Source organism: Diabrotica virgifera, chromosome 4 (assembly GCF_917563875.1).
Source record: "Diabrotica virgifera virgifera chromosome 4, PGI_DIABVI_V3a".
NCBI lineage: Eukaryota > Metazoa > Arthropoda > Insecta > Coleoptera > Chrysomelidae > Diabrotica > Diabrotica virgifera.
Window position 1 is genome coordinate 175,654,352 of NC_065446.1, and position 26,412 is coordinate 175,680,763.

Here is a 26,412-nt window from a genome sequence, read left to right on the forward strand (position 1 = left end):
ACCCATAAATAACTCGAAAAGTCTTGAGTTGACCACTTCGGTGGTGACACTGAAAATTACACGGTATCGTCATATTTTACGTTGATTTACTGGTCTGTAACACATAATTATAGGTATTTGTTACACATGTCGCATTTAGTAATTTTTTTAAGGGGGCCCCATTTCCAATTCTGCGGGAGGGCCCCGACGGAGTTTGTTACGCCACTGATCATCACGGCCCATTTTATTTACTCTATACTTACTCCACTACTTTAAAATTTTCAACCAGGATATGCATCGTCTTCCCGGTTCTATTTTTCTTGCACTTTTCCTTATATAACCAATCACATCACGTTTTTTATTTCTTAGTATATGACCAAAGTAGCTCATTTTTCTTTCTTTCGTAGTGTTGAGTATTTTTTTTTCCTTTTTCGTCTTTCTTAATGTTTTCGTGTTTGTTACGTGTTGTGTCCATGATATTTTTTACATTATTCGATATTCGATAACACCACATCTCAACAATGGCAAGTCTTTTTTCAGATGTGTCCGTGATTGTCCAAACTTCGACTCAATATAAAAGGACAGAGAATACGTAGCAACTCAATTAATTAATCACTAATTAATTTTTAATTAATTCTAAATATATATTACAACTATTTACAGATCATGTTGAAAAGGAATCTGATTCTCGAGGGGAGTCTGACGAAGAAGAAGAGAATGAATATTTAAGCTTAGATGAGGAGTTTGAAGAGGAAGTACAAGATTCGGACACATAATTAATTTAGTTTATAGTTTTATTCTTTTTCACCTATATTCCATTATAATAAATTTGTCTTTTTCTATCATATTTGCAAAATCTATTGTATAGTACGTATTATTTTCCTTTAATTAATAAAAAGTTACTTAAGAAACTATAATATATAATAATTACTCTAACGTTTCGAGGCACAACAACATGGGTATCGCCAGGTCACGTGGTTTTTCTCGAGCGAACGGACTCACTCAGCTACAATATAGGACGCAAACAGCTCACCCATGGAACCCTTAGCGCATTCTTTCTGTTGAGGCTTTTAATCTGATTAAAAATATCACTTTTGATGCAAATCGCAATTAACAAATGTAAAAATAACAAGGACTTGTGTACAGCATTCAATACTGAAATGTTGCACGTTTTGATAACGCTGAAAACCAATGTCCTATTTATAGGACAGTAAAATAAATCTGTTTCCAAGATTTATTCATGAATATAGATTGTAATAAACTTTACAAGAATAATTCAGTAAAAAATAAAAAAGTATTCAAATGAAATTTTTATTATTAAATGTGTAAATTATAAACAAAGTTAGCAAAGACCAATGTTAATAATTTTTTTAATCCACAGAGAACGGCAGTTCTCACCAGTGGCACACAACACCCCTACATGCGACACTATATATACACGAAATTTTCGATTTTCTAAACCTGACTGAATTGAAAATTGGGCCAAATCCCATCTTAAAGTTTAGGAAAAGACTCGTCCATCCATATGTTACTTCTCCATTTTGGTCCAAGGGTGTGGATTTTACGGTCCTTCCCATTTAAAGCCTGTTTTTCGTTCTCGTCCCCAAAACTCCCAAAAATTTCAAAAATTTAAGCCCGACCTTTGCGGCTTCTGATAGAATAGATCATTACCTTTCCAACGCATGTTTAATTTTGAAAATCGGTTATACCATTCAAAAGTTATCGAGCTCAGAAATATGACTCAATTTTTATTTAAAAAATGGAAAATGTTTGTGGATATGTATGTATGTATGTATGTATGTATGTATGTATGTATGTATGTATGTATGTGTGTGGAAAAGTTAAACCGATCTGAATTTTTTTTTCTGTGTTTCAAGAGGGTGTGAAGGCCGATTCAGAACCGGTCTAATTTTTGACTTCTGACTACCCGTAAGTTAGCTAGAGGACTAGGTAAATACAAAATAGCATATTTTTTGGGCGTATATATCTTAGGTTCAAGGAGAGACAGGAAAACCGCAAATACACCAAATCAATAGGGTTGAGTTAAGCTTTCAAATGGTGCTTAAGCGATCAACCTGAGACATACACACTGCTCACCATAGCCGAAAAACTGAAAAATTAAACTTTGAAAATTTTGGTTTTTCGACAATTACTCAAAATTTCAACCTACGAATTGCGCCAATAATTGAGCGTTTGTAGAAGGACTCAGGACGCGTCTAACGGTGTATACCTTATATCTGGGAAAATTCGAATTATTAAGTTCTAGGCTTCATAAGTATGATCAAATCTATTTCTTATGGGAAAAAACGGTTTTTCAAGCTCAATAATTCCTGTAATACGTTCAGTTATCATACTCGATCTTGGTTGCATCAGATACTACTTGTCCATACGTTTCAAATTCGTGTTTAGTGATCAACATCAGGTAAGCCGTTCAGAAGTTATAGAGCTCCAAAAGTTTAATTAGTCCAGGAACTGAAATTTTTCACTTCGCAATTTTTACAGAATGGATAGATTTGCTTAAAAATTTGACAATAAATAGTAGATAGTCCAAGGATCAAAATCTATATGATGCCGAACGACGCTTTTACCATGGGGTGGTTGCCACCTCATCTCGAGGGTGGAATTTTTTTTTTTTATATTATGACCGCAAATGCTGGAAAAAATATTAATTATAAGCAAAAAATGTTCATTATACATTTTTTTGATAAAATTAATAGTTTTCGATTTATTAGTTATCGAAGCTGTTAGTTTTATATCGGAAAGATTACCAGATAACGGCAGTTCTCGCCAGTGGCGCAGAAATAAACCCCCCTACACGCGACACTATTATATACACGAAATTTTCAATTTTCTAAATCTGACTGAATTGAAAATTTTGCCAACTCCCATCTTCAAGTTCAGAAAAAGATTCACCCATTCATATGTCAACCATCCATTTTGGTCCAAGGGTGTCGATTTTAAGGCCCTTCCTATTTAGGGTCTGTTTTTCGTTCTGGTCCCCAAAACTCCCAAAAACTTCGAAAATTTAAGTCCAACCTTTGCGGCTTCTAACAGTACTGATCGTTACCTTTCCAACGCATGTCTAATTTTGAACATTACCAGAGAACGGCAGTTCTCGCCAGTGGCGCACACCCACACCACCCTACACGCGACACTATATATACACAAAATTTTCGATTTTCTAAATCTGACTGAATTGAAAATTGGGCCAACTCCCATCTTAAAGTTCAGAAAAGACTCACCCATTTATATGTCAACCATCGATTTTGGTCCAAGGGTGTAGATTTTACGGCCCTTCCTATTTAGGATCTGTTTTTCGTTCTCGTCACCAAAACTCTCAAAAAGTTTAAAAATTTGTCCAACCTTTGCGGCTTCTAATAGAACTGATCATTACCTTTCCAACGCATGTCTAATTTTGAAAATTGGTTATACCATTCAAAAGTTATAGAGCTTAGAAATGTGACTCAATTTTTATTTAAAAAAGGGAAAATGTTTGTGGATATGTATGTATATGTGTTTGAAAGTTAAACCGATTTGATATTTTTTCTCTGTATTTAAAGAGGGGGTCAGGGCCGATTTAGAACCGGTGTAGTTTGTGACTTTTGACCATCCATAAGCCAGCTATAGGACTTGGTAGGTACAAAACAGCATATTTTTTGGGGGTATATATATTCGGATCAAGAAGAGGCAGGAGAACCGCAAATGCATCAAATCAATAGTCTTGACTTTCAAATGGTATCTAAGCCGTCAGGATTAGACATACATACGGCTCAGTATAGCCGAAAAACTGAAAAACTAAACTTTGAAAATTTTGGTTTTTCGACAATTACTCAACATTTCAACGTACGAATTGCGCCAATAACTTAGCGTTTGTAGAAGGACTCAAGACGAATCTAACGATGTATACCTCATATCCGGGAAAATTCGAATTTTTAGGTTATAGGCTTCATAAATATGATAAAATCTATTTCCTCTGGGAAAAACGGTTTCGAAAGCTTAATAATTCCTGTAATAGCTTCAGTTATCATACTTGACCTTAGATCCATCAGATACTACTGGTCAATACGTTTCAAACTCAAGTTTACTGATCAAAATCGGTTAAGCCGTTTAGAAGTTATTAAGATACAAAAGTATAATCCAATTAACGATTATTCCCCAAATGGTTTATGTTTATGTAGTTGTAGTGGTTACGACGCTAAATTTGATCTGGCAACGGGCAATCCGACTTCATTTACCGGCCATCTCAATATAGTTTTTTTTTCAATATATTTCGAATAGAAAAAAATCTAGTGTACATTCGATGGACACTAGATCATTTGGGAGATAATGCAACAAAGGTGACAATTTATAAAGCTTGACGTGTAATAGAGGAACATTGCATTCAACTTCATACATTTAATTTATAAATAACTTTGAAAAACTCCTGATACAAGAATAAAAAACCGCTAAACGCCGTAAAAATGAGTGGCGCATAAAATATTCCAGCTACAAAAGATCTGATATGAATGTTACGTGGCGCAAAAATGGATTTTTATTTGATGCAAAACAAAATTTTAGTTTTATTTTAAAATATTTTTTCCATAATATTTGCTAAATTTGAAGTAAACGCGCCACAAAAGAGTTTCAAAATTCAAACTGTATCAAAGTTACTCTTTTGTGGCGCGTTTACTTCAAATTTAGCAAATATTATGGAAAAATATTTTAAAATAAAACTAAAATTTTGTTTTGCATCAAATGAAAATCCATTTTCGCGCCACGTAACATTCATATCAGATCTTTTGTAGCTGGAATATTTTATGCGCCACTCATTTTTACGGCGTTTAGCGGTTTTTTATTCTTGTATAATATACAAAAAAATTATAGTTCAGTTTACTATAGCCTATATGGTATAATTTTCTTTCAATTTAAACAAATTTTAAGAATTGAAAAATAATTCAATGTCCTAAGAATAGAGCCTATGTATAGAATAGCCTATAATGGGTTAAATAATGTTGTTGACAAGCAACATCGTTGCTCAAAGCCTTTCGCTGATAAAGTACCTATAATATTTATTTTTTAGGTGACAGGTTATGGTGAGAATGGAACTGGTGATGCAAACGATGTCTGGAGAATAACTATCACAGGAGCTAAAATTGGAGCAGAAGTTACTGCTGTCACTAGTAAATTAAAATTTGTACATTACTTGCAATCGTGTATTTTAACCACTAGTGGAAAACAACTACCAAAATGGGGTTACGAACAGCAAGAAGTCACTTGCAATCCCAATCTAAGAGACCAAAATGGATTATGGAACGTTGAGGAAAACATCTTCGAAAAATGTGAGTATAGGAGATTTTTTAATTTTAAATTTCAAAGTGAACTTAAATTTATTTATATTATTTCATATCTTTTTTATTATTTATCTATGAATTTTGAACTCTTCGTTTATTCAGGCCGTCTAAGGAGATACAAAGTCAGTAACAACCAAAAATGTGACAACATACTCTTTGAGCATTCAGAGAAGGCGTTTTATAGGAAACTTAACTCCACTGTAGAAGATGAAAATAAAGTATACCCAAGTCAAGATGAAATTCATGGGTTTTGGGGAAACTAACTTTCAACGCCAGCTACTCATAACAACAATGCTGGGTGGATTGAAGACACGACGAACAACTGTCAACATTACAATAATATTCCTTATGAACCTTTCACCACTGAAGAAGTCTCGAATACTATCAAAGAGCTTCACAACTGGAAATCTCCTGGCCCGGAGTCCAAAACTTCTGGCTAAAGAAGTTTTGGAGTGTTCATGAGCGATTGTCAATTTTAATTAATTGTGTTATTTCTAATCCGCAGGAAATACATACCATCATTCCTTACTAAGGGGACCACTTATTTAATACCGAAGGATCAAAATAACACCCAAGATCCAGCCAAGTACCGCCCGATTACTTGTCTACCAACATTGTACAAATTGGTCACATTCTGTGTAGCTCGGCGTATCTACCAACACTGTGCTCTAAACAATATCATAGAGCCTCAACAGAAAGAATGCGCTAAGGGTTCCATGGGTTGTAAAGAACAGCTTGTTATCGACTCAGTCATTTCTAACCAGGCTTGTATCAAAAAACGAAATCTCTTTACTGTTGTTCTGAAGCTATTTCCTTGTGGCATTTTTATAATTAAGTATTTTCTATGGGAAATAAGCCACAATTTTACTAAAAAATGAATTTATTAACGTTTCGAAGCCCAAATCGGGTTTCGTTGTCAAAATACAAAATACTATTAAAATAAACAAAAATGTTGTGTTTAATCTGACTCATTTATATTGGCAATTCAGACGTATATTATACATTTTGTTATTAGTTTTTTGAAGGTAAATTAAATGTAAGACCAAATACTTACGATGTCGGGATAGTATCACGAGGTTTTTTCCTGGTTTTCCCTCGTGATTTACTATGGAATCTCTAACGCGAGAATTTTACTGTCATCGTTGCATTTGGTTGTCTTTTTAAAGATAGATCACATGCTATGATTTTTTTGCGACGGATATTCTTGAGTTGGGATTGATTTCATGTAATCGAATGAACTATCTTTTAGTAAAGTCGTCCCAGGAACGCAACTCATAAATATTGGCGATATCATTTTAAAGTCTTCTACTTTAAAATGTATAATATACGTCTGAATTGCCAACATAAATGAGTCAGATTAAATAAATTATTAGAAGAATTTTTTTACTTAGCAACAACATTTTTGTTTATTTTAATAGTATTTTGTATTTTGACAACGAAACCCGATTTGGGCTTCGAAACGTTAATAAATTCATTTTTTAGTAAAATTGTGGCTTATTTCCCATAGAAAATACTTAATCTCTTTACTGCTTTCATTGACTACAAGAAAGCGTTTGATTCAGTGCCGCATGCATGGCTTATCAATATATTGAAAATATATAAAGTCGATGATAATATAGTGACCTTTTTAAAGCATATAATGACTGAATGGAAGCAAAAAATTCACCTTCAAATACCTGGTGAAAACAATATCGAAACTGAAGATATCCCAATTAACCGGGGGCTTCTCCAGGGGGACTCCTTGAGTCCACTTTGGTTCTGCCTAGCAATGAACCCACTATATCAGCTACTGAATTCCACTGACTCAGGCTTTAGCATCAAAAATAACAATACTGTTGTAGCGAAGCTTAATCATTTGTTGTATATGGATGATTTAAAATTAATGGCTTCAACTCGAAAACACTTAGATCAGATGCTAAAAACTGTAGAAACGTTCTCTAATGATATTAGTATGCACTTCGGTCTAGACAAGTGCCGTATTTTAAATATAGTCAGAGGACAGGTTCAGCCCGGTGGTTTCGATATGCAAAATGGCCAGAACATCGAGGCCATGGGTGAAAATGATATGTATAAATATCTCGGTGTAAATCAAGCGCGGAAAATTGACCATAAACAAATGAAAACCGAACTAACTTCTGAATTTGTACGAAGGGTAAGACAGCTTAATCGGCCATATCTCAATACTAAAAATTTGTTTAAGGCATTAAATACGTACGCCTTTTCCGCGCTTAGCTACTCATTTGGTATTATCAAATGGTCAAAAACCGATATAGAAAGTCTTCAGCGGAAAGCAAGAACACTTCTCACAAAGGCACACAACCATCATCCTCGCAGTGCAGTAGAGAGAACAACATTACCGCAGTATCTAGGAGGAAGAGGACTCATAGACATAGGTGAGCAATTGGATAAACAAGTGGCTAACTTAAGAACTTATTTTCAGGCACAGGCTGAATCATCTACTTTACATCGTGCAATCTGCGCAGTAGATGACTCAACGCCGCTTAAACTGAGGGAACAAGAAATGCGCATAAGCGACCTATCTAAGGTCAACCAAGAATATGTCGACAGTAGAGCGTCGAACTATTGGTTGGTATCAGGAAAGATGTTTCCCGAGACAGAAGGTTTCCTACTTGCCATTCAGGATCAGGTTATTCCAACTAGAAATTACCTGAAGTACATTGTAAAAGGTCCTCAGGTCCAAAACGACAAATGCCGATATGGATGTCAAGCCCAAGAATCCATCCAACATCTTACCGGGGGCTGCCAGGCGTTTGTCGGAACTGATTATAAAGAACGCCACGACTCGTGGAAAGATTCTCCACCAAGAACTAGCTAAAAAATTTGGACTTCTCCAAACCAACCATCTTCCTTATTATCAATACGTCCCTGATATAATGCTTGAAAACGACAACTACAAGCTATACTGGATCTCATACTAGTTAATAAACTTACTAGGCAAACAACATTAATAGAGGTGGCGATACCTAACAACAATAATCTGCTTGTTAAGCACAACGAAAAGATCGCCAAGTATAGAGATCTCGAAATACAAATAAAGAGACAATGGAGAATGGAAAGTACCCAGACAATACCTATTATTCTTTCTACTACTGGAGTCATTCCAAAGAACCTCATAGAAAACATCAAAAAGCTGGGTCTAAATGAACATCTTTGCAAGACTATGCAGAAAGCTGTGCTACTCTCGACCTCCAGATGCGTGCGAAAATTTTTGGGAGATACTCCGGCGTACCAAGTCTTCAGGGCTCGATAACACGGAAAGAGTCCCACCAGAGCTCAATCCTTTTGATACCCTAGGTATCTGGGATGAGTGAATTTTCCCCTTAGAGGGAGTGCGGGCCGTATGGCTAAATTTGGATATAAAGTTTTCGTATTCTCTCAGGCCAAAAATATTCAGCTACTACCTTGTCATGTTTTGACGTTTATTTGTGTGTCAAGGCATGTCGTCAGGAGTCAAAGGTCAAAGTGTCCTCAAGTGGCTACCTTAGTACTCTAGAGTCTGAAAAAAAATTCGTATTCATAATATTTTAAAAGAAAAGACCCAAGATTTGAAACATTTCAAAAATTTACTTTCTAATGACAGAGAATGGATGTAATGAATTATTGGTGTGGAATGAAGAAATTCTTGGTGATTCTTGGTGAATGAAGAAAGTGTATAAATTGGATGGACCAACCCAGTTATATATTTGTGGATATGTGGCTCATCAAATACATAAAAGTTAAAACTATTGTAAACATTTCAAACAGCTTGTTTTTGCAGTAAAGTAGAGATAACTGGAGCAGATTACTATGATTATTTGCAAAGGGATGGTTTGTGCTTAGCAACGGATTCAGCAAAATTTATTTATTATCATCTTTGTTCGACATTTGAATTTATTATTAATAATCCACATTTTGAAAAATTAGTTTAGCAACACAATTGTCACCTGAAGCTTTTATCATCTTTGGTAATGAAAAGTTTACAACGTGAAGAATTTAACTTAAATTTTGAATTTGTGTGTGAATGTGTTGAAATTGCCTTCAAATTTTATTCTACTGTTATAAAAATTATGTGTAATATTGTTATAAATAATTATACAAAAAATAAAAATAGCTGCCATCAAAGTAATTAATCTTCAAAAAAGTATAAAAAGAAAAATAATGATAAGAGGGATAACAACACAAGAAAGTTATGTACTCTAAACCCCAAAAATGCACATCAAACATTATGAGCAATTGTTTTTATAGTTATTTCTAGCAATATTTTGTATATAATTTAAAATAAGATATTATTTATTTAAAATAAAATATTTTACACATATTCTTGTCATTAGTTTTTTTTGTATAATAAACGTTACTTACAAGGAATGACTTTTAATTTAATTTTGTACAAACTTCTAATTAATAATATTTTCTTGTTCGACTCAAAAAATACTATAAATTTTACCAGAATTTGTACTTTAAAATTGTGGTTTCGAAAGCAGTAGTCCGAAAGTTAGACTACCGACGTCATCAATTGCGATGTTGCCTTTTTCACTTCATGGCTTGTAAAGTAAAGGTGGCTGTGACCAGGTTCAAAATCGCATAAAATCGTGTCCTCGCGGCCGGGTAAGGATGATGAAAAATTTAAAGTCAATAGGACACCGGTGTCTGCCGTGGCCCAGGCGGTGAATTTCAAATCGAAAACCGGTGTCCGCGTTACGCTTAACCTGTTAAGTAAAGTCCAATCCCGCATTTATCAATTTTACATTTTAAGCAGTCTACTACATCTAAGTATTTTAACACTTCAAGTTCAAACATTAAAAACATTGTTTATGACTTTGATAATTCTAGCCTAAAATGTTAAAATTAATATGACTATATTTTCTTTAGTGCCCAATGTAAGTTTTGAAGTATACGCTCCAAGATTCCTTGAAAGATTTCTTGAGTCACACGCAGTGATGTTCCAAGGAAATGCCGGTTTAAAACCAAAGGAAGGAGAAATAACATCTCGCCCGTGGCAATGGCCGATAAATTACAGAGTAAGTAAACGTTTTAAGAATAAAAGAGTAGTTTGAAAAATGGTTATGAAAATGTTTCACGGGTTGTCTAAATGTTACGATCTTTTCCGAAACGAACTTTTAGATACGATAATAAGATGATAATGTTGCAAAATATCTACACATGATGATTATTGTAACTACATTACCAGCTTAATAACATAATAAAATCCTTGCAAAGGTCGCGTTGATAAATAATTGGTTAAACATTAATTATTTTATTTAATAATAATAATAATAATAATAATAATAGTGTCCCTGTTTACCGCTAGTGCAACTTTGGGATTATAGCAGGGTAATCTGTTATCTCTTGAGCCTACGGTATACAAGGAAGGTAGCAGGGTCAGTGCTACGCTTCAACCTCCTATTTTTACCCCTGTTTTTACCCAAGGTACTCATTTTATTCACGCTGAGTCGACCTAGAGTCTGTTGATATTTAAAAATATCTAGAATCTAGACGTTCTCACCGGCGCGGCACTGAGATTCGATCCCCGGCGTGCTGCGTTTGTTTTTGTTAATGTAATACATTTCGAGAAATAATATTTTCTTGTAATTAATTTCTATCTCCAAGATCTTGACATCTGATAAATCAAATGCATGGCCTGTTGTGTTATAATGGTGTGATATTGTACAAGATTTTTTTTTCCTTTTTTACAGTCACTTTTGTTCTGTTTAATTCTTTGTTTTAACCACTGCGATGTTTGCCGTATATACTGTCACATCACATTCAAGACAGGAAAGTTGGTAAATGGGGTAATAGTATCATTTTACATATTATTATGGTACAAGGTGTCCCAAAAGTAGTGGAACGGTCGAATATTTCGCGAACTGAACATCGGATCGAAAGACTGAAAAATACGTGTTCAATCATTTTTAAAAATCTATCCAATGACACCAAACACCAACCTCCACTACACCCCCTGGAGGTGGGGTGGGGGGTAACTTTAAAATCTCAAATGGAAACCCCCAGTTTTTCTTGCAGATTTGGATTCGTTACGTAAAAGTAAGGAACTTTTATTCAAGACACCCCCTGGAAGTGGGGTGGGGGGTAACTTTAAAATCTTAAATAGCAACCCCCAATTTTTATTGCAGATTCGGATTCGTCATGAAAAATTAAGCAGCATTTATTCGAAACATTTTTTATAATTGTTGATAGATGGCGCTTTAATTGGAAAAATACGATTTATTAGCGCCATCTATCAGCAATTTTAAAAAATGTTTTGATTAAATGTTGCTTATTTTTTCATGACGAATTCGAATCTGCACTAAAAAGAGGGGGTTGCTATTTAAGATTTTAAAGTTACCCCCCACCCCACCTCCAGGGGGTGGGTTGGAGGGTCATGTTTTTTATTTATCGATAGGTTTTCGAAAAATATTAAAAACCTGTTATTTGGTTTCTCATTTGGAAGTGTATTTCTCGAGATATTAGACAGTTTCTATAATTTACCTATGGTATCCGGATAAATCGTTTTTCCCAATTATAGCGCCATCTATCCACAGTTCGAAAAAATGTCTTGAATAAAAGTTGCTTACTTTTACGTAATGAATCCAAATCTGCAAGAAAAACTGGGGGTTTCCATTTGAGATTTTAAAGTTACCCCCCACCTCCAGGGGGTGTAGTGGGGGTTGGTGGTTGATGTCATTGGATAGATTTTTGAAAATTAATGAATACTTATTTTTTAGTTTTTCGATCCGATGTTTATTTCGCGAAATATTCGACCGTTCCGCTACTTTTGGGACACCCTATTACAAACGCACTTCACCTTCTAGATCATAATCATTCTTTTAATGAAGAGTTTCAAATTCTGTATATTCAAAATAAAGGCCTTAAGCTATCTTTATTAGAATCTATGGAAATTAATAAATTAAAAAATACAGATATAATTCTGAATGATCAATTCGAGACAAACAGCTCTTAACTCCTCAACCTCTTCGGTTAAAGACTTTAAAAAGGCGAACACCTAGTAAACTAAATCACTTGAGAAAGGCACTCTGCCGAAACACTGTAGTCACATAGTTACAATAAATTTTGTGGAAGTATAGAAAACAAACGTTTTCAGTGTTTTATTGCTAGATAAAATGAACTTCCATCAAGTAACGGTCGAATCCATCAATTATTGCAAAATACTTTTCTCAACAACAAGAACCTAATTTATACTATCTAAGTTATCGAATTATTTGTTATTTTGTTTAAAATGAAGATGGCAACGGTTTTTATTCCAAAATAGAAATCGATACACCATTTCCAAAGTATATCAAGTCAAAAATCATTATTTACAAGAAAACAGGGTTACAACTCGAATCGTTACACTTTGCAACTAAAATAATTACAGTGTTATGACAAAATATATGTGAGCTATCTTTACAGAACATTATAGGGTTTGTTCCAGCACAACGAAAAACCGTCATGTAACGATCACGTTACTAGATAATTAACGTTTCATGGGTTCCATGGGAACGAAATAATACGTTCCATGGTATTGCGCAGGACGGTGATCATTACATGGACGGTTTCTCGTTGTGTTGGAACAAGCCTATAGAGTTGCTATCCTTTGGAACTCGTAAATATTGGTTATTGAAGCACATACTTAACTCCAAACCACTAAGATTCAGACTTGTTACTCTTTGGAACTGGTATATCGAAGTGTATCTTTATATTTCCAAATATTTAATTCTCTATATATTATTCTATCCTTTATTCTCTATATGTCACTATTTTTAGGGCCAATTTTTTTCTGGAACCCAATACAGAATATATCTTTTAGGAAATCCTGTAATATGGTGGGGAAATTTAGTATTTATTGCAGTATTTGTGATTGTTTTTGGACTAAATGCTATCAAATTAGAAAGAGGTTACATCAAATCTTCCGATGGTAAGTTTACAGTATAAGATATTCTTATTATTTAAGCTGTGATAATCTCGGGTAACAACATCAGTCGAAGACAAAATACCACCACAACCAGAGACAACCAAACATACAAAAGAAAACATAATTATCGTTAATTACTTGTTAAATTCGTTATTTAAATATAATTATGAAAATCTTATAATTACTTTGAAAATCTTTCTACGTATCATCCACAGTAGAATCAGAGATCAATGTGAAGAAGACCAGGATGAAACACAATTTGGCTTCAGAAATGGACTGGGAACCCGGGACGCACTCTTTGCACTAAATGTATTATTGCAAAAATGTCGAGATCAAAGGAAAGACGTCTTTGTTCTATTTATTGACTATGAGAAGGTCTTTGATCGAGTACAACATAACAAATTAATTAAAATATTAAAGGATAAAGGAGTTGATAGTCAAGATGTACGAATCATAGAAAAAATATACTGGCGTTAAACAGCGACAGCTTGCATAAATGGAAAATCAACAGAAATATACAAAATACAAAGAGGTGTCAGACAGGGTTGTATACTGTCCCCACTGGTATTCAATTTATATTCATATAGAATATTTAAGGAAACGCTGCATAATTTGGAATGGGGTGTGAAAGTTAATGGAATTCTGATAAATACATTCAGATATGCAGACGATACAGTTATTTTAAGTGATGATATGAATAGATTACAACACCTTTTAAATGCCATTGACACAGTGGGAAGAGAGTTTGGCCTAAACATAAACTGTTCAAAAACAAAATACATGGTATTTAGCCGTGTGGCCCATCAAGATTCACGGTTATATGTTGATGGTCACACAATTCAAAGAGTACCCAGTTTTAAATATCTTGGTTGCCATATTACTAAACAACTAGTTCCAGATAAAGAGATAAAATGTAGAATCGAGATAGCCCGCACGACATTTTTAAAAATGAGGTCATTCTTCTGTAATGATAACTTACACCTTCAACTTCGGAAGCGCATGATTAAATGTTACATTTGGTCAGTCCTCTTGTATGGTGTCGAAACATGGACATTAAAAATATCCACCATTAATCGTTTGGAGGCCTTTGAAATATGGCTGCACAGACGTATACTGAAGATACCATCGACGGCTATGCGACAAATGTGGCAGTCCTTAAGAGAGCAAATGCTGCCCGCGAACTGCTTGATAACATCAAATATAGAAAGATGGCCTATTTTGGACACGTAGTAAGGGGAGACCGGTATAATATTCTTCAACTTATTATGATGGGTAAAATCGAAGGACGCAGAGGAATTGGTAGAAAGCAGGCCTCTTGGTTGAAGAATATCCGGGAATGGACAGGAATAAAGAAAGCAGAACACCTATTTAGAATAGCTCGAGACAGAGACAGTTTCGCCATGTTAATCGCCAACGTCAAGGGGACTTGATAGGGTACGTTAATAAGAAGAAATATAATTATAATCCCCAAATAGGACTTTCATAAATCTCGGGTTAGTGTGACGATATTTGATACATGAATAGTAACCGATGATCGAGGGAATTAGGAGTCGCATTTATTTCTCAACGCGAAATAAGTGCATAAAGACATGAGGTACCTAGCTCAGGGTGCTAGAAGGCAACATACGTAATGATTGCTACGCTCAACGCGCATAGCCGCTGAAGGGGATCGGGATTCGTCGATTTCGCTCAGCTCGCAAAATTAATGGGGTTCGGAAGGTTTCGGAATACTTTCGTGATACGTTTCACTCACCTATCCCTGGTTGGTTATCCTTCGTTCACAGAGATCGTTAAGGTGAAACAGTAGCGATCAACAGGTAGCTAAAACGCGTTCCAAGATTGCGGCTGTAATTTTGAATATTTTTTCGAGATATTTGGCACACGTATTCGTAATATAATAAAGAATGGCGGTACAGAGCCCAATTTGAAAAATATATTAATATGTGGAAATTACTCTGTAATTAAATACAATATTAAAAAAACGAGCCTGTACCGCCATTAAGAAGAACAAAAAAATACACTTTCTTCAAATAAACTTTTTTATCCGATGCCTAGATTTTGTGTCATTTTGGAACTACTAATGAAATAAAAAAATTTAGTAGTTCCAAAATGACACAAAATCTGGGCATCGGATAAAAAAGTTTATTTGAAGAAAGTGTATTTTTTTGCTCTTCTTAATGGCGGTACAGGCTCGTTTTTTTAATATTGTATTTAATTACAGAGTAATTTCCACATATTAATATATTTTTTAAATTGGGCTCTGTACCGCCATTCTTTATTATATTACGAATACGTGTGCCAAATATCTCGAAAAAATATTCAAAATTACAGCCGCAATCTTGGAACGCGTTTTTGCTACCTGTTGATCGCTACTGTTTCCTCTTAATGGATTTCTGTTATTTTATAGATTATCGTCAATAGATTACAGTTACTTATTTCCGTTTTCTTCTCTCAGTCGAAGGTCATAGACACATCTTACGCAGTGTCAACATTGAGCCATATTATATTAAGGTCATGGGCGCAAATATTTTACGGCTATCCCTACTTTTCTGTCTTTAAACGGCAAATTACGTGTAGTAAAATTCTCACTGGTATGGATATGTAAACATTACTTGACAAATGTCATTAACTTTAAAGAGATGCCTTTTGAATGTTCTTGGATAACTGTTACTTATATAATTGCATCATTAATTCAGTTAACTAATATGATAATTTTTTCACTAACTATGTATTCAGTGATTGTAAAAATTTGTATACTATACAACAAAAACTAATACTCAATCGAGAAAAGAGGAAAAGTGATAAAGTGATCTTTTAATAATATATTGTTACTATGGAACGCTACAATTTTGAACATCTTTAACAGCAAAATACTTGGATCACAGAATTTATCCCGCTCTATTCTCTTCTTGGATCTTCCATAAATAATAAACAATAAGTAACCTTTTATTAAGTTCACGTCTTAAATCAATCCTTTATCAAATACACTATCAATATTATTTAATCAACAACTCAAAATATTCCCGATGCCATGTCAAATATTTAAAATTGTCACTGTCTTGTCACCATATTCTATTCGACTCAGTGCGTTGTATGACGAAGATAGCGAATGTTCGATTTGGAAAATATTACCACGGACATGGTGTCCATTTTTTTTGAATCCTGAAAAAACTAATAAATATTTTAAAAAATTTAAACGCAGAATGAAAGACTAAATTATTATCGAGGGCCGAAAGTCCCTTAGAATAAATAAAAAGTTTCTTTTGAATGAGATATTTGAAATTAAAAATCACACTACATTTTCTCTTAATTTTTCACCCCTGTAACTTATTGAAATAAACATTACAGAAGTTTTCAGGGACTTTCGGCCCTCGGTAAGAACGTAATCTTTCATTCTGCGTTTAAATTTTTCAAAAATACTTATTAGTTTTCTCAGGATTCGAAAAAAATGAATCCCATATAGCATTGAAGCCGAAACTACTAAAAAAAAAAATTAGTGCCCATCCCCTTAATGACAAAACATGCTCATTAATATTTGTTGGAATTTGGATACATAATAGAAATATAAACTTTAAAAATTCGTAAAAAAAGACATACCTGCACGAATCACATTCTGGAAATAATTTATAAAAATATATACAGTGATGAATGCGCTAATAACCGGCAAAATAACTCAAAAGATGGAAACCAAAACGTTGTGAAATAAAATGAGATGAAACTCTAAATAGTGGAGGTGGGAAATTATCCATAGAAACCTATAAATTTACATTACATTGCCACTATCGATAGTTAGTTCCCACCTTAAGACGTTAGCTTGAGGGCTAGTTGACTTCAGTCATAAAATTATACGTATGACGTTAACATGACATTAACATTTCTTAAATCTCGCATAAAGTAAAAACTTATTGAAGACAAGAAACCCAATGTAAATAAAAACAGTTTGATTATTAGTCATTTTTTAACGTAGCTACTTGAGGATACTTTGACATTTGACTCCCGACGACACGCCAAGATGGCCGCTGCTCGTGACGCCACAATTCTTCGAAGCTGATACATAAATAAACATCAAAACATGGCAGGATAGTAGCTGAATATTTTTGTCCTGAGGGAATGGGAAAACTGTGTCTGTTTAATTTTGAAATTAGTTTTTAAATAAAAATATTTTAAAAATTAAAGCAAAATAATCTGATCATTAATCATAATCTTTGTTTTTTATTTATTTATGGACAACCTTGCTTTTAAACTCACTCATTCTATTACTTCTAAGTGCTCTGTCAATTCTTTAAAATGTTAATGTTATACCTATAATTATGACTGAAGTCAACTGGCTCTCAAGCAAACGTCTAAAGGTGGGAAACTATCTATGGTGGTAATGTAATGTAATGTAAATTTATAGGTTTCTATCGATAATTTCCCACCTCTACAAGTTTCATCTCTTTTTATTTCACAACGTATTAGCGTTGTTAACGCACTCGTCACTGTAGTATATTCTTGTGTATTTTATTTTATTTTTCTAGACACCCATAAAAAGAAATTAGTAGCTTGTTCGTGGCTGTTCATAGGATGGATGTTACATTATATACCATTTTGGGCTATGGGTCGGGTCCTGTACTTTCATCATTATTTTCCTGCTCTTTTATTTAGTTCAATGATCACAGGTATGAGATTTTTTATATTTATTTTTTTTATTATTATTTTTTTAATTACATATTAATATTTTATGAAAATACGTTTTAATCCTCAACTTCTTCCTCCGACATCACAATTTTCCAAGGATGAGAATATTTCTGTTTCAGATTCAAATTAGTCGATACAATAATTATGTAATATTAAATGGTTATGAATAATTAGAAACATTTTAAAATATATACCAAAAAAACAATAAATAGTAAAACTTACGAAATATGTTGTGAGTTTTGAAACTTATAGCATTTTAATAATTTACGTTGTTCACCTGAATTGAGACTTGATTTTATATTCAAATCTCTGTCAAAATAAAACTATTTAGCCAAATGTAATAAAATTTAAATCCAATTTTCTTTCACATGCATACTCTACTGAAATTCTTAAATCGACTTTTTGCCACTTTTTTCGAAATTCTATCCCACTGTGAAGGGGATTAACTTCGAAGTTCGAGAAATGTGGCAACAAAAGTGAAATCAATTCTTATAAAAAATACAAAACATTGAGACAGCGGTTACAAAATGGAAGAACAATAATTATAAAAGTAGAAAGAACAAACCACATTAAACATCTGCACACCCAAAAGAAATAAAATATAATTCGTCATAAAATTTATATAAAACTTATTATCATTCTCTTTGCCTTATCCCTATGCGGGGTCGGCTTCCCTAATTGCATTTCTCCACACAATTATATCTTGGATCATATCAATGTCAATCCCCTTTACCAACATGTCCTGCCTTATCGTCTCCCCCCAGGTCTTCTTTGGTCTTCCTCTCCTAGTCCTTCTAGGAATATGCACTTCAGCTATTCTTCGTATTGGGTGAATAACGTCTCGACGTTGAACATGACCAAACCATCTTAACCTATGCTCTCTCATTTTGGCATCAATTGTTGCCACACCTAGACTTCCCCTAATATACTCATTTCTAATTGTATCCTTCTTTGTCACTCCACGCATCCATCTAAGCATTCTCATTTCCGCCACATGCATTCGTTGTTCCTCTTTCTTCTTCACTGCCCAACATTCAGTTCCGTACATCATAGCCGGTCTTATGGCTGTTTTATAGAATTTTCCCTTCAGCTTCATTGGAATTTTCCTGTCACACAACACACCACTCGCTTCTTTCCACTTCATCCATCCAGCCCTAATTATACTGCATGCATCTCCATCTATTTCTCCATTACTCTGTAATACCGATCCCAGGTACTTAAAACTATTGCTTTTTACAATCAGTTCACCATCCAAAGATACCATTTTATTTGTAGTAACTCCATCTTTAAATGAACATTCCAAATACTCTGTTTTTGTCCTACTAAGTTTTAAACCTTTTTCCTCCAGAGCTTGCCTTCACTGTTCCAGTTTTTGTTCTAAGTCTTTCACTATTTCCTACTAACACGACATCATCAGCATACATTAAGCACCATGGAATGTTACCCTGTAGTTTCGCTGTTATCTGGTCCAAAACTAATGAGAATAAATACGGACTAAGCACAGAGCCTTGGTGCAATCCTACTTTCACATGAAATTTATCAGTCTCTCCCACACATGTCCTAACACTAGTCGTTACTCCCTCATACATATCCCTCACAACATTTACATACTCACCAGGGACTCCTTTCTTATTGAGTGCCCACCACAGAATCTCTCGAGGAACTCTATCATATGCTTTCTCAAGGTCAATGAATACCATATGAGCGTTTGTTTCTTTACTCCTGTATTTTTCCATCGACTGCCTTATAATGAAAATTGCATCTGTTGTTGATCTGTCCTGCATAAAGCCAAATTGATTCTCGGATATTTCGGTCTCTTCACGTATCCGTCTATCAATCACTGTTTCCCATATTTTTATGGTGTGGCTAAGCAGTTTTGTAGTTTGTACATTGTTGTATATCTCCCTTGTTTTTGTAAACAGGTACCAGTATACTGCTTCTCCATTCGTCTGGCATTTGTCCAACTTCCATAATTCTATTAAATAGACCTGCTAGCCACCTTGTTCCTGTATCTCCCAATGCTCTTCATGCTTCTCCAGGAATATCATCGGGTCCTACCGCTTTTCCTTTCTCTATTTTTTGAAGCGCTTGAGCCACTTCCTCGTTTGTTATTTTGGTGACCATTGCTGCTACTGTCTCCGTTGACTCTACAGGCTGTCTGTCAAATTCTTCATTTAATAAGCTGTCAAAGTACTTTCTCCATCTCTTTTTGACATCCCTTTCGTGAACTAGTATTTTATTATTTTCATCTCGGATACATCTAATCTGATTAAAATCTTTTGCTTTCTTTGCTCTCTGTTTGGATATTTTATATATCTTCGTTTCGCCTTCTCTGGTATCAAGTTAATCGTATAGGTTTGAATACGCTTCTGCTTTGGCTTTTGCTACTGCTACTTTCGCTTCCTTTTTCGCTACCATATAGTTTTGAAGATCTGTATCGGATCTGGTTTCTTGCCACTTTTTATATAATTTTCTCTTCTCTTTTATTTTTCCTTGTACTTCGTTTGACCACCACCAAGTCTCTTTATCCTCAAACTTTTTTCCTGACGTTTTCCCAAGTATTTCAACAGCAGTCTCTCTAATACTACTGGCAATTTTTCTCCAAATTGTATTAAATAAAACTTATTATTATTTATATAACTAAATATTTATGTTTTAAGAATTTCCAGTTTTCACTGTATTCCTTCACTTAATCGTTCTCTCCAGTTGTTTCTGTTTTGCCAGTCCCCGTCCTGTAGATTTCTTCTTTCCATTGCTTCATCCACTTCATATCTGAGAGATCTTCGGGGTATGCCTCTCTTTCTTCTTCCTATCGGTCTCCACACTGTTGTTCTGTTTATTCAAATGCTCTGCTGTCTGTACCAAGTTAATCTCTTCTGTTCTATGTAGTCTATTATATGTCCATTCCCATTTTTTCTTAATCTCTATGTTCTTTATTCTATCTCTTCTTGTTACTCTGTAGCTCTAGGTTTCAGTCTGGATGGACTGAAACGTGTGAAGACTTATACGCGAAGTTTCTCGAAAGTGGTGACCGAGAAATAGCCGACGAGCTTTTACACAACATCGATACAGCTAGACGCCAAAAATGGATAAAGACTGTCGAAAACCTCGACTTCAAAAAATCAAGCCGGCAGGCATGGTCCCTGTTGCGGAAAATTGGAGGAGCTATCCAGCTGGAATCCAGAGAGTCTAAAATGTCTCCTAACAAGGTTGCCTCCCATATAGTATCTCTATCCAGAGCTCCACGAGATCGAACACATACTACCAACGTGAAAAGAGACTTAAGGGAATTAAAACAAATGAACAGAACGAACTCCGAATATTCAGCAAGAATACTTATTTGTGAGATCACACATGCGCTGAAAGAAATGAAATCAGGTAAAGCACCTGGGTTTGATGGTATCCATCCTGAGTTCTTGATACACAGTGGTGCATACACGAAACAGTGGCTTGCAATGTTCTTTAATGATATACTGCAGTCAGGTAACATTCCTTTCTCACTTAAGCGAACAAAGATAATTGCAATTCCGAAACCGGGCAAATCAAACGATAAGCCAGAAAACTACCGCCCCATAGCTCTACTCAGCACGGTATATAAACTATTAGAAAAGCTTCTCCTCAATAGAATTAGTCACAGGATACTAAAAAATGTCCCCATTGAACAAGCTGGCTTCCGCCCTCATCAAAGCTGTACGCACCAAGTACTGTCGTTAACAACTGTTATAGAAGCTAGTTTTCAAAAGAAACAAAAGACAGCAACAGTATTTATATATCTAACAGTAGCATATTATGATACTGTTTGGAGACAGAGATTAATATATAAACTTGTCCGTATTATCCCCTGCAGAAAGATAATTAACCTCATTGACAACATGCTGACAAACAGAGCCTTCCAGGTTATAATGGGAAAGGAGACGAGTAGACAGATAAAACTTAACATTGGCGTTCCACAAGGTTCTGTCCTTGCCCCTTTACTTTTCAACCTCTATATTGCTGACATGCCTGAAACCGAATTTCGAAAGTTTGGATATGCTGACGACTGGACCCTTGCAACAAGCCACCAATCAGAAGCCAGAAATCACTCTCACGAATGACTTATCCATCCTCAGCGAATACCTTAAAAAATGGAGACTACAGCCAAGTACTACAAAAACTGAAGTATCAGCTTTTCATCTCAACAACAAGCTGACCAACAGAGAATTGCGAGTGTATTTTAATAACAAGCTGTTGAAACACAATAAATACCCGAAATACCTTGGGGTTACTCTAGACAGAACGCTCACATTCAGAGAACACCTGACGAAAACAGCAGCAAAATTGAAAACACGCAACAATGTAATACAGAAACTCTGCGGCACTACATGGGGTCCACAGCATCAACTTTAAGATCCTCTGCTCTTGGCCTGATATATCCGGTGGCAGAATACTGTGCCCCAGTGTGGCTAAATAGCAGACACACCCACCTGGTCGACACCCAACTAAACCGTGCTATGCGTATGATAACAGGCACAATTAAGCCCACCCCTACAATATGGCTACCTACCCTTAGTAATATAGCACCACCCAACCTACGCCGCGAACATGCATTGGTTAAAGAATATAACAAAATAATGGACAGTCGCCAGCTCCTAGTCCACAACGACATCCCCGATATTCTGGGAAACCGTCTCCGATCCAGGTTACCCCCTCTTCAATCTGCTCAAGCGCTCCAGAAATCCAACTTTGACTTAAATACCCGATGGAGAGAAGATTGGGAAAGTAAGACAGATCCGCATTACCATAGTCTTCCGGACATCATAGGAAATCCTAGCGAATTTGAACGTCGCCGTAAGATTTGGGCAGCCCTTAATCGAATTCGAACAAACTGTGAGAGATGCGCCGACTCCCTCTACAGATGGGGTAAACTTCCCTCGCCTTCTTGTGACTGCGGCGCTGCAAGACAGACGATCAGTCACATTGTTCAGGACTGCCCACGCAGAGCATACACAGGCGACCCTATAGACTTTGTAATGGCAACCGAAGGGTCAATCAAATATAAAAAAACTGGACATCTGTTTGTGATGCATTGTATAATGCAGGGGTCACCAATTAGCGGACCGTGGTCCGCATCCGGACCGTGAGCTAGTTTGGTGCGGACCGTCAATAAATTCAGAATATACCTAGTGTTTGCCAATTTTGAAAATGTTTTGCCATGAAATTGTGTACTATGTTTGGCTCAACTTATGTGTGCGAAGCCGCTTATTCACGAATGAACTTTATTAAAAATCGGCAGAGATCTCACTTAATAGATGAATATCTCAAATTCCTAATGAGACTCAGTTGCATTAAACTCACTCCAAACTTCAGACAGGTTGTACATAAAAAAATGTCATTTTTCTCTCTGATAATTTAATTTTGTAAAGAGTTTTCCCCCTTATTGTTATACTTACTAATCATTCATTTTTAAATTAAGTAAGCTGTAATATAAAATTGTCATGTGCATTTTTTATATTCATTTCCTCTCTACTATATTTAAGTAGGAGTACTTTTCAGATTAGGAGTGCATTTAATTAAAATCATTTTCAGATTTAATAAGTTTGCAACAAACATCTTGCGTTGAAACTAATGTAGAAAAGATAACATGTTAATTAGCATTTTGTACTATGATTATTTATTTTAAATTCCTCAGTTTCCTTTCTACAAAATTGAAGATGTCTAAAAACTTCATTAGCATTCAAAGTATAAATTCCTAATTTTTAAAATATTCTCAGTAACAATTTACAATACTGCTGTTTTCAAAACATACTGATAACATCAAAACAATACACAATTAACTTATATTTTATTTATTTTACCAGGAAAACTTACAGAAAAGTATACAGTAACCTAAAAACAATGAGATATTATTAGTTTTTCTTTCCATATTAGTCAATGTGTGAGGCCACTTTCGTATGAAAAATGTTTCTGACTCGATTTCTGTGCGGATTCCTGTTCAAAAATGTCCCCTTTAAACAAATCAGAAGGGTGCCGGGTAAAACAATTTTTTAAGCAAATTCAAAATTACTTTTTTGCCTTGAAAAGTGTATTTTTAGGTTTCTTGGGTAATTATAAACAATAAAGGTCTCTTGTCATATTTCCGGAAAGTTGATAGTTTTTGAGTTATAAGCGATTTAAAATCTGAAAAATGCGAAAATATGCATTTGCGATGCTTGAAAACTCGTAAGTTTTAATAAAATGACAGATCTTTTTTATTTAAGATGACCCAAAAATACTAAAAACATATTTTCGCGGGCAAAAAAGCTGATGTTTTGAATTTGTTAAAAAATATATTAAACAATTTCTGCCAAAAATTTCGCCCGGCACCCTTCTGATTTGTTTATAGGGGATATTTTTTAACAAGAATCCACAAAGAAACCGAATCAGAACAGTCAGACACAGACAACATAAATCCGGACCCCGGAAGTGTCATAGGTTTTCGAAACGGGCCCTCAGGGAAACTAATTGGTGACCCCTGAGTATAATGCATAAATCTAAATATATTCTGAGATGTACTTAAGCCATACGTTAAAAAAACTCTGCAGCTGGTCCTTAGGAATTTCATCTATATTCCTATTATCTTATTTTTGGATTTCTTATTAATTCATTATCCAATTTTCACAACCATAAATCAGGATACTTCTTGTCATGGTGTTATACATTCTTTTTTTTTTATTATTTAGAAATAACCGCATTAACCACGAAGGTCATCAGCGGGGTAACGAGAATACAATTAATAAGTTTACAAAAGTATGAAATTGTGTACAATTAAATCTTACTTGCTAGGTTACATTTATTAAGGAATTGAAAAAGAGGTTTACAGTCGGTTTGCAGGTTAAGAATGTCTTTCATATTGTTTGAATAACCAGATATAGATTGTTTGTAAGCGGCAAATTCATCACATTCTGTTAGCACATGTTTTACTGATACTGGTATATTACACCTTCTGCATTTTGGTGCTTCGGTATGGGTAATGAGATACTCATGAGTAAGTTTACAGTGTCCTAACCGAAGACGAGATAAGATGACTTGGTTCGATCTGTTGGTTGTATGTGGATTCCATGGACCAGTATCTTCTTTAACGTCTCTTAACTTGCTCGTGGATGTTTTCCATTTTTCACTCCATAAATTGAGAGTCATTGATTTTAGTAATTGTTTTGTATCTGCGGCTGGAATTGATTGTTCTGCCAATGTTGCTAATTGCGCAGCTGTGTAAGCCCAACGATCAGCGTTTTCATTTCCCTCGATTCCAGAATGAGAGGGAACCCATAGAAAAACTATTTTTGAGTCTGCTTGATGCAGACTGTGTAATATTTCTTTGATTAATATGACTATAGGATTTTTCGTGAAGGTTTGTTTTATGAGTCTCAGTGAATTGAGTGAGTCAGATATTATTAAGGAGTGTTTGGTTTGTGCATTGGAAATGTGCTTCAACGCTTGTAATATGGCATAAAGTTCACCATTTAAGATGCTGTAGGAGCTGGGAAGCTTAAATAAATATTTGGTTTCATTGTTTATGTATACTGCTGCTCCTACACCTTGGGAAGACTTAGACGAATCAGTGAATAAGTGGGTATAATTTTTATATTTTGCGACTATTTGTTTATAATTTTGATATATAAGACGTGGATTGGTATCGTATTTATTATATTTCGTCAATTGGGTGTTTACATGTGGGGTTCTGATAATCCATGGAGGAATGCTGTGTTCATTCATTAACCACGTTCTGGGGAAATTTTGGAGATTTAACGTTGATATATACCGGTGAATTCTAACATAAAAGGGTGGTGGAGAGGTGCTATGTTGAAAAGTTGATTTGAAACGATTACAGAACGTGTTTTTGTGAGCAGGAATTGATGGTATTGATGCTATTCTGGAGGCATAGGATAAACTAAGAATTTGTCGTCTGAAATATAGAGCTGGTTCGCCCAGTTCGCAGTATAGGCTTTCTACAGGCGTTGTCCTGTAAGCCCCTAGAATTATTCTTATTGCGGTGTTGTGTATAGTATCTAAGCATTTTAATATTGAAGGGCGAGCAGATGTGTATGCAATACATCCATAATCAATTTTCGATCGAATAAGGCTTCTGTATATTTTTAGCAGCATTAGACCATCAGATCCCCAAGACTTGTTTGCTAAGCATCTTAATAAATTTAAGCCATTTTGACAAGAAAGAGTTAGTGTTTTAATATGATTTTTCCACGACAGACGTTCGTCGAATATCATGCCCAGAAAATTTATGTGTGGAGTATAGCTTAGTTTCTGGTTGTATAGGAATATTGATGGTCGATGCTGCTCTGGTATGTTTCTTTTTGAGAATAATATGCAATTTGTTTTGTTTGGGGAGAAATTGTACCCAGACATTATAGACCAACGTTCGAAGGATGTTATGCATTGCTGAAGGCTTTGAGCCATGGTGCTAAGACATCTTCCCTTGATAAACACGATCATGTCATCTGCGTAAAGTCTGGCTACAACTGGTTTCTTTAAATCTTTTAAGACATC

General features: G+C 34.9%; 1 protein-coding gene across 1 annotated transcript in view; it reads left to right on the top strand.

The window, feature by feature from the left end:
* The window catches only part of LOC126883255 (protein O-mannosyl-transferase 2), a 169,343-nt gene that overhangs the window by 133,953 nt on the left and 8,978 nt on the right, over positions 1-26,412 (top strand). The window contains exons 11-14 of the mRNA XM_050648550.1: positions 5,039-5,297; positions 10,179-10,327; positions 13,068-13,218; positions 17,733-17,873. Of these exons, the coding sequence (XP_050504507.1) occupies positions 5,039-5,297; positions 10,179-10,327; positions 13,068-13,218; positions 17,733-17,873 (700 nt within the window). The remainder of the gene's footprint in view (positions 1-5,038; positions 5,298-10,178; positions 10,328-13,067; positions 13,219-17,732; positions 17,874-26,412) is intronic.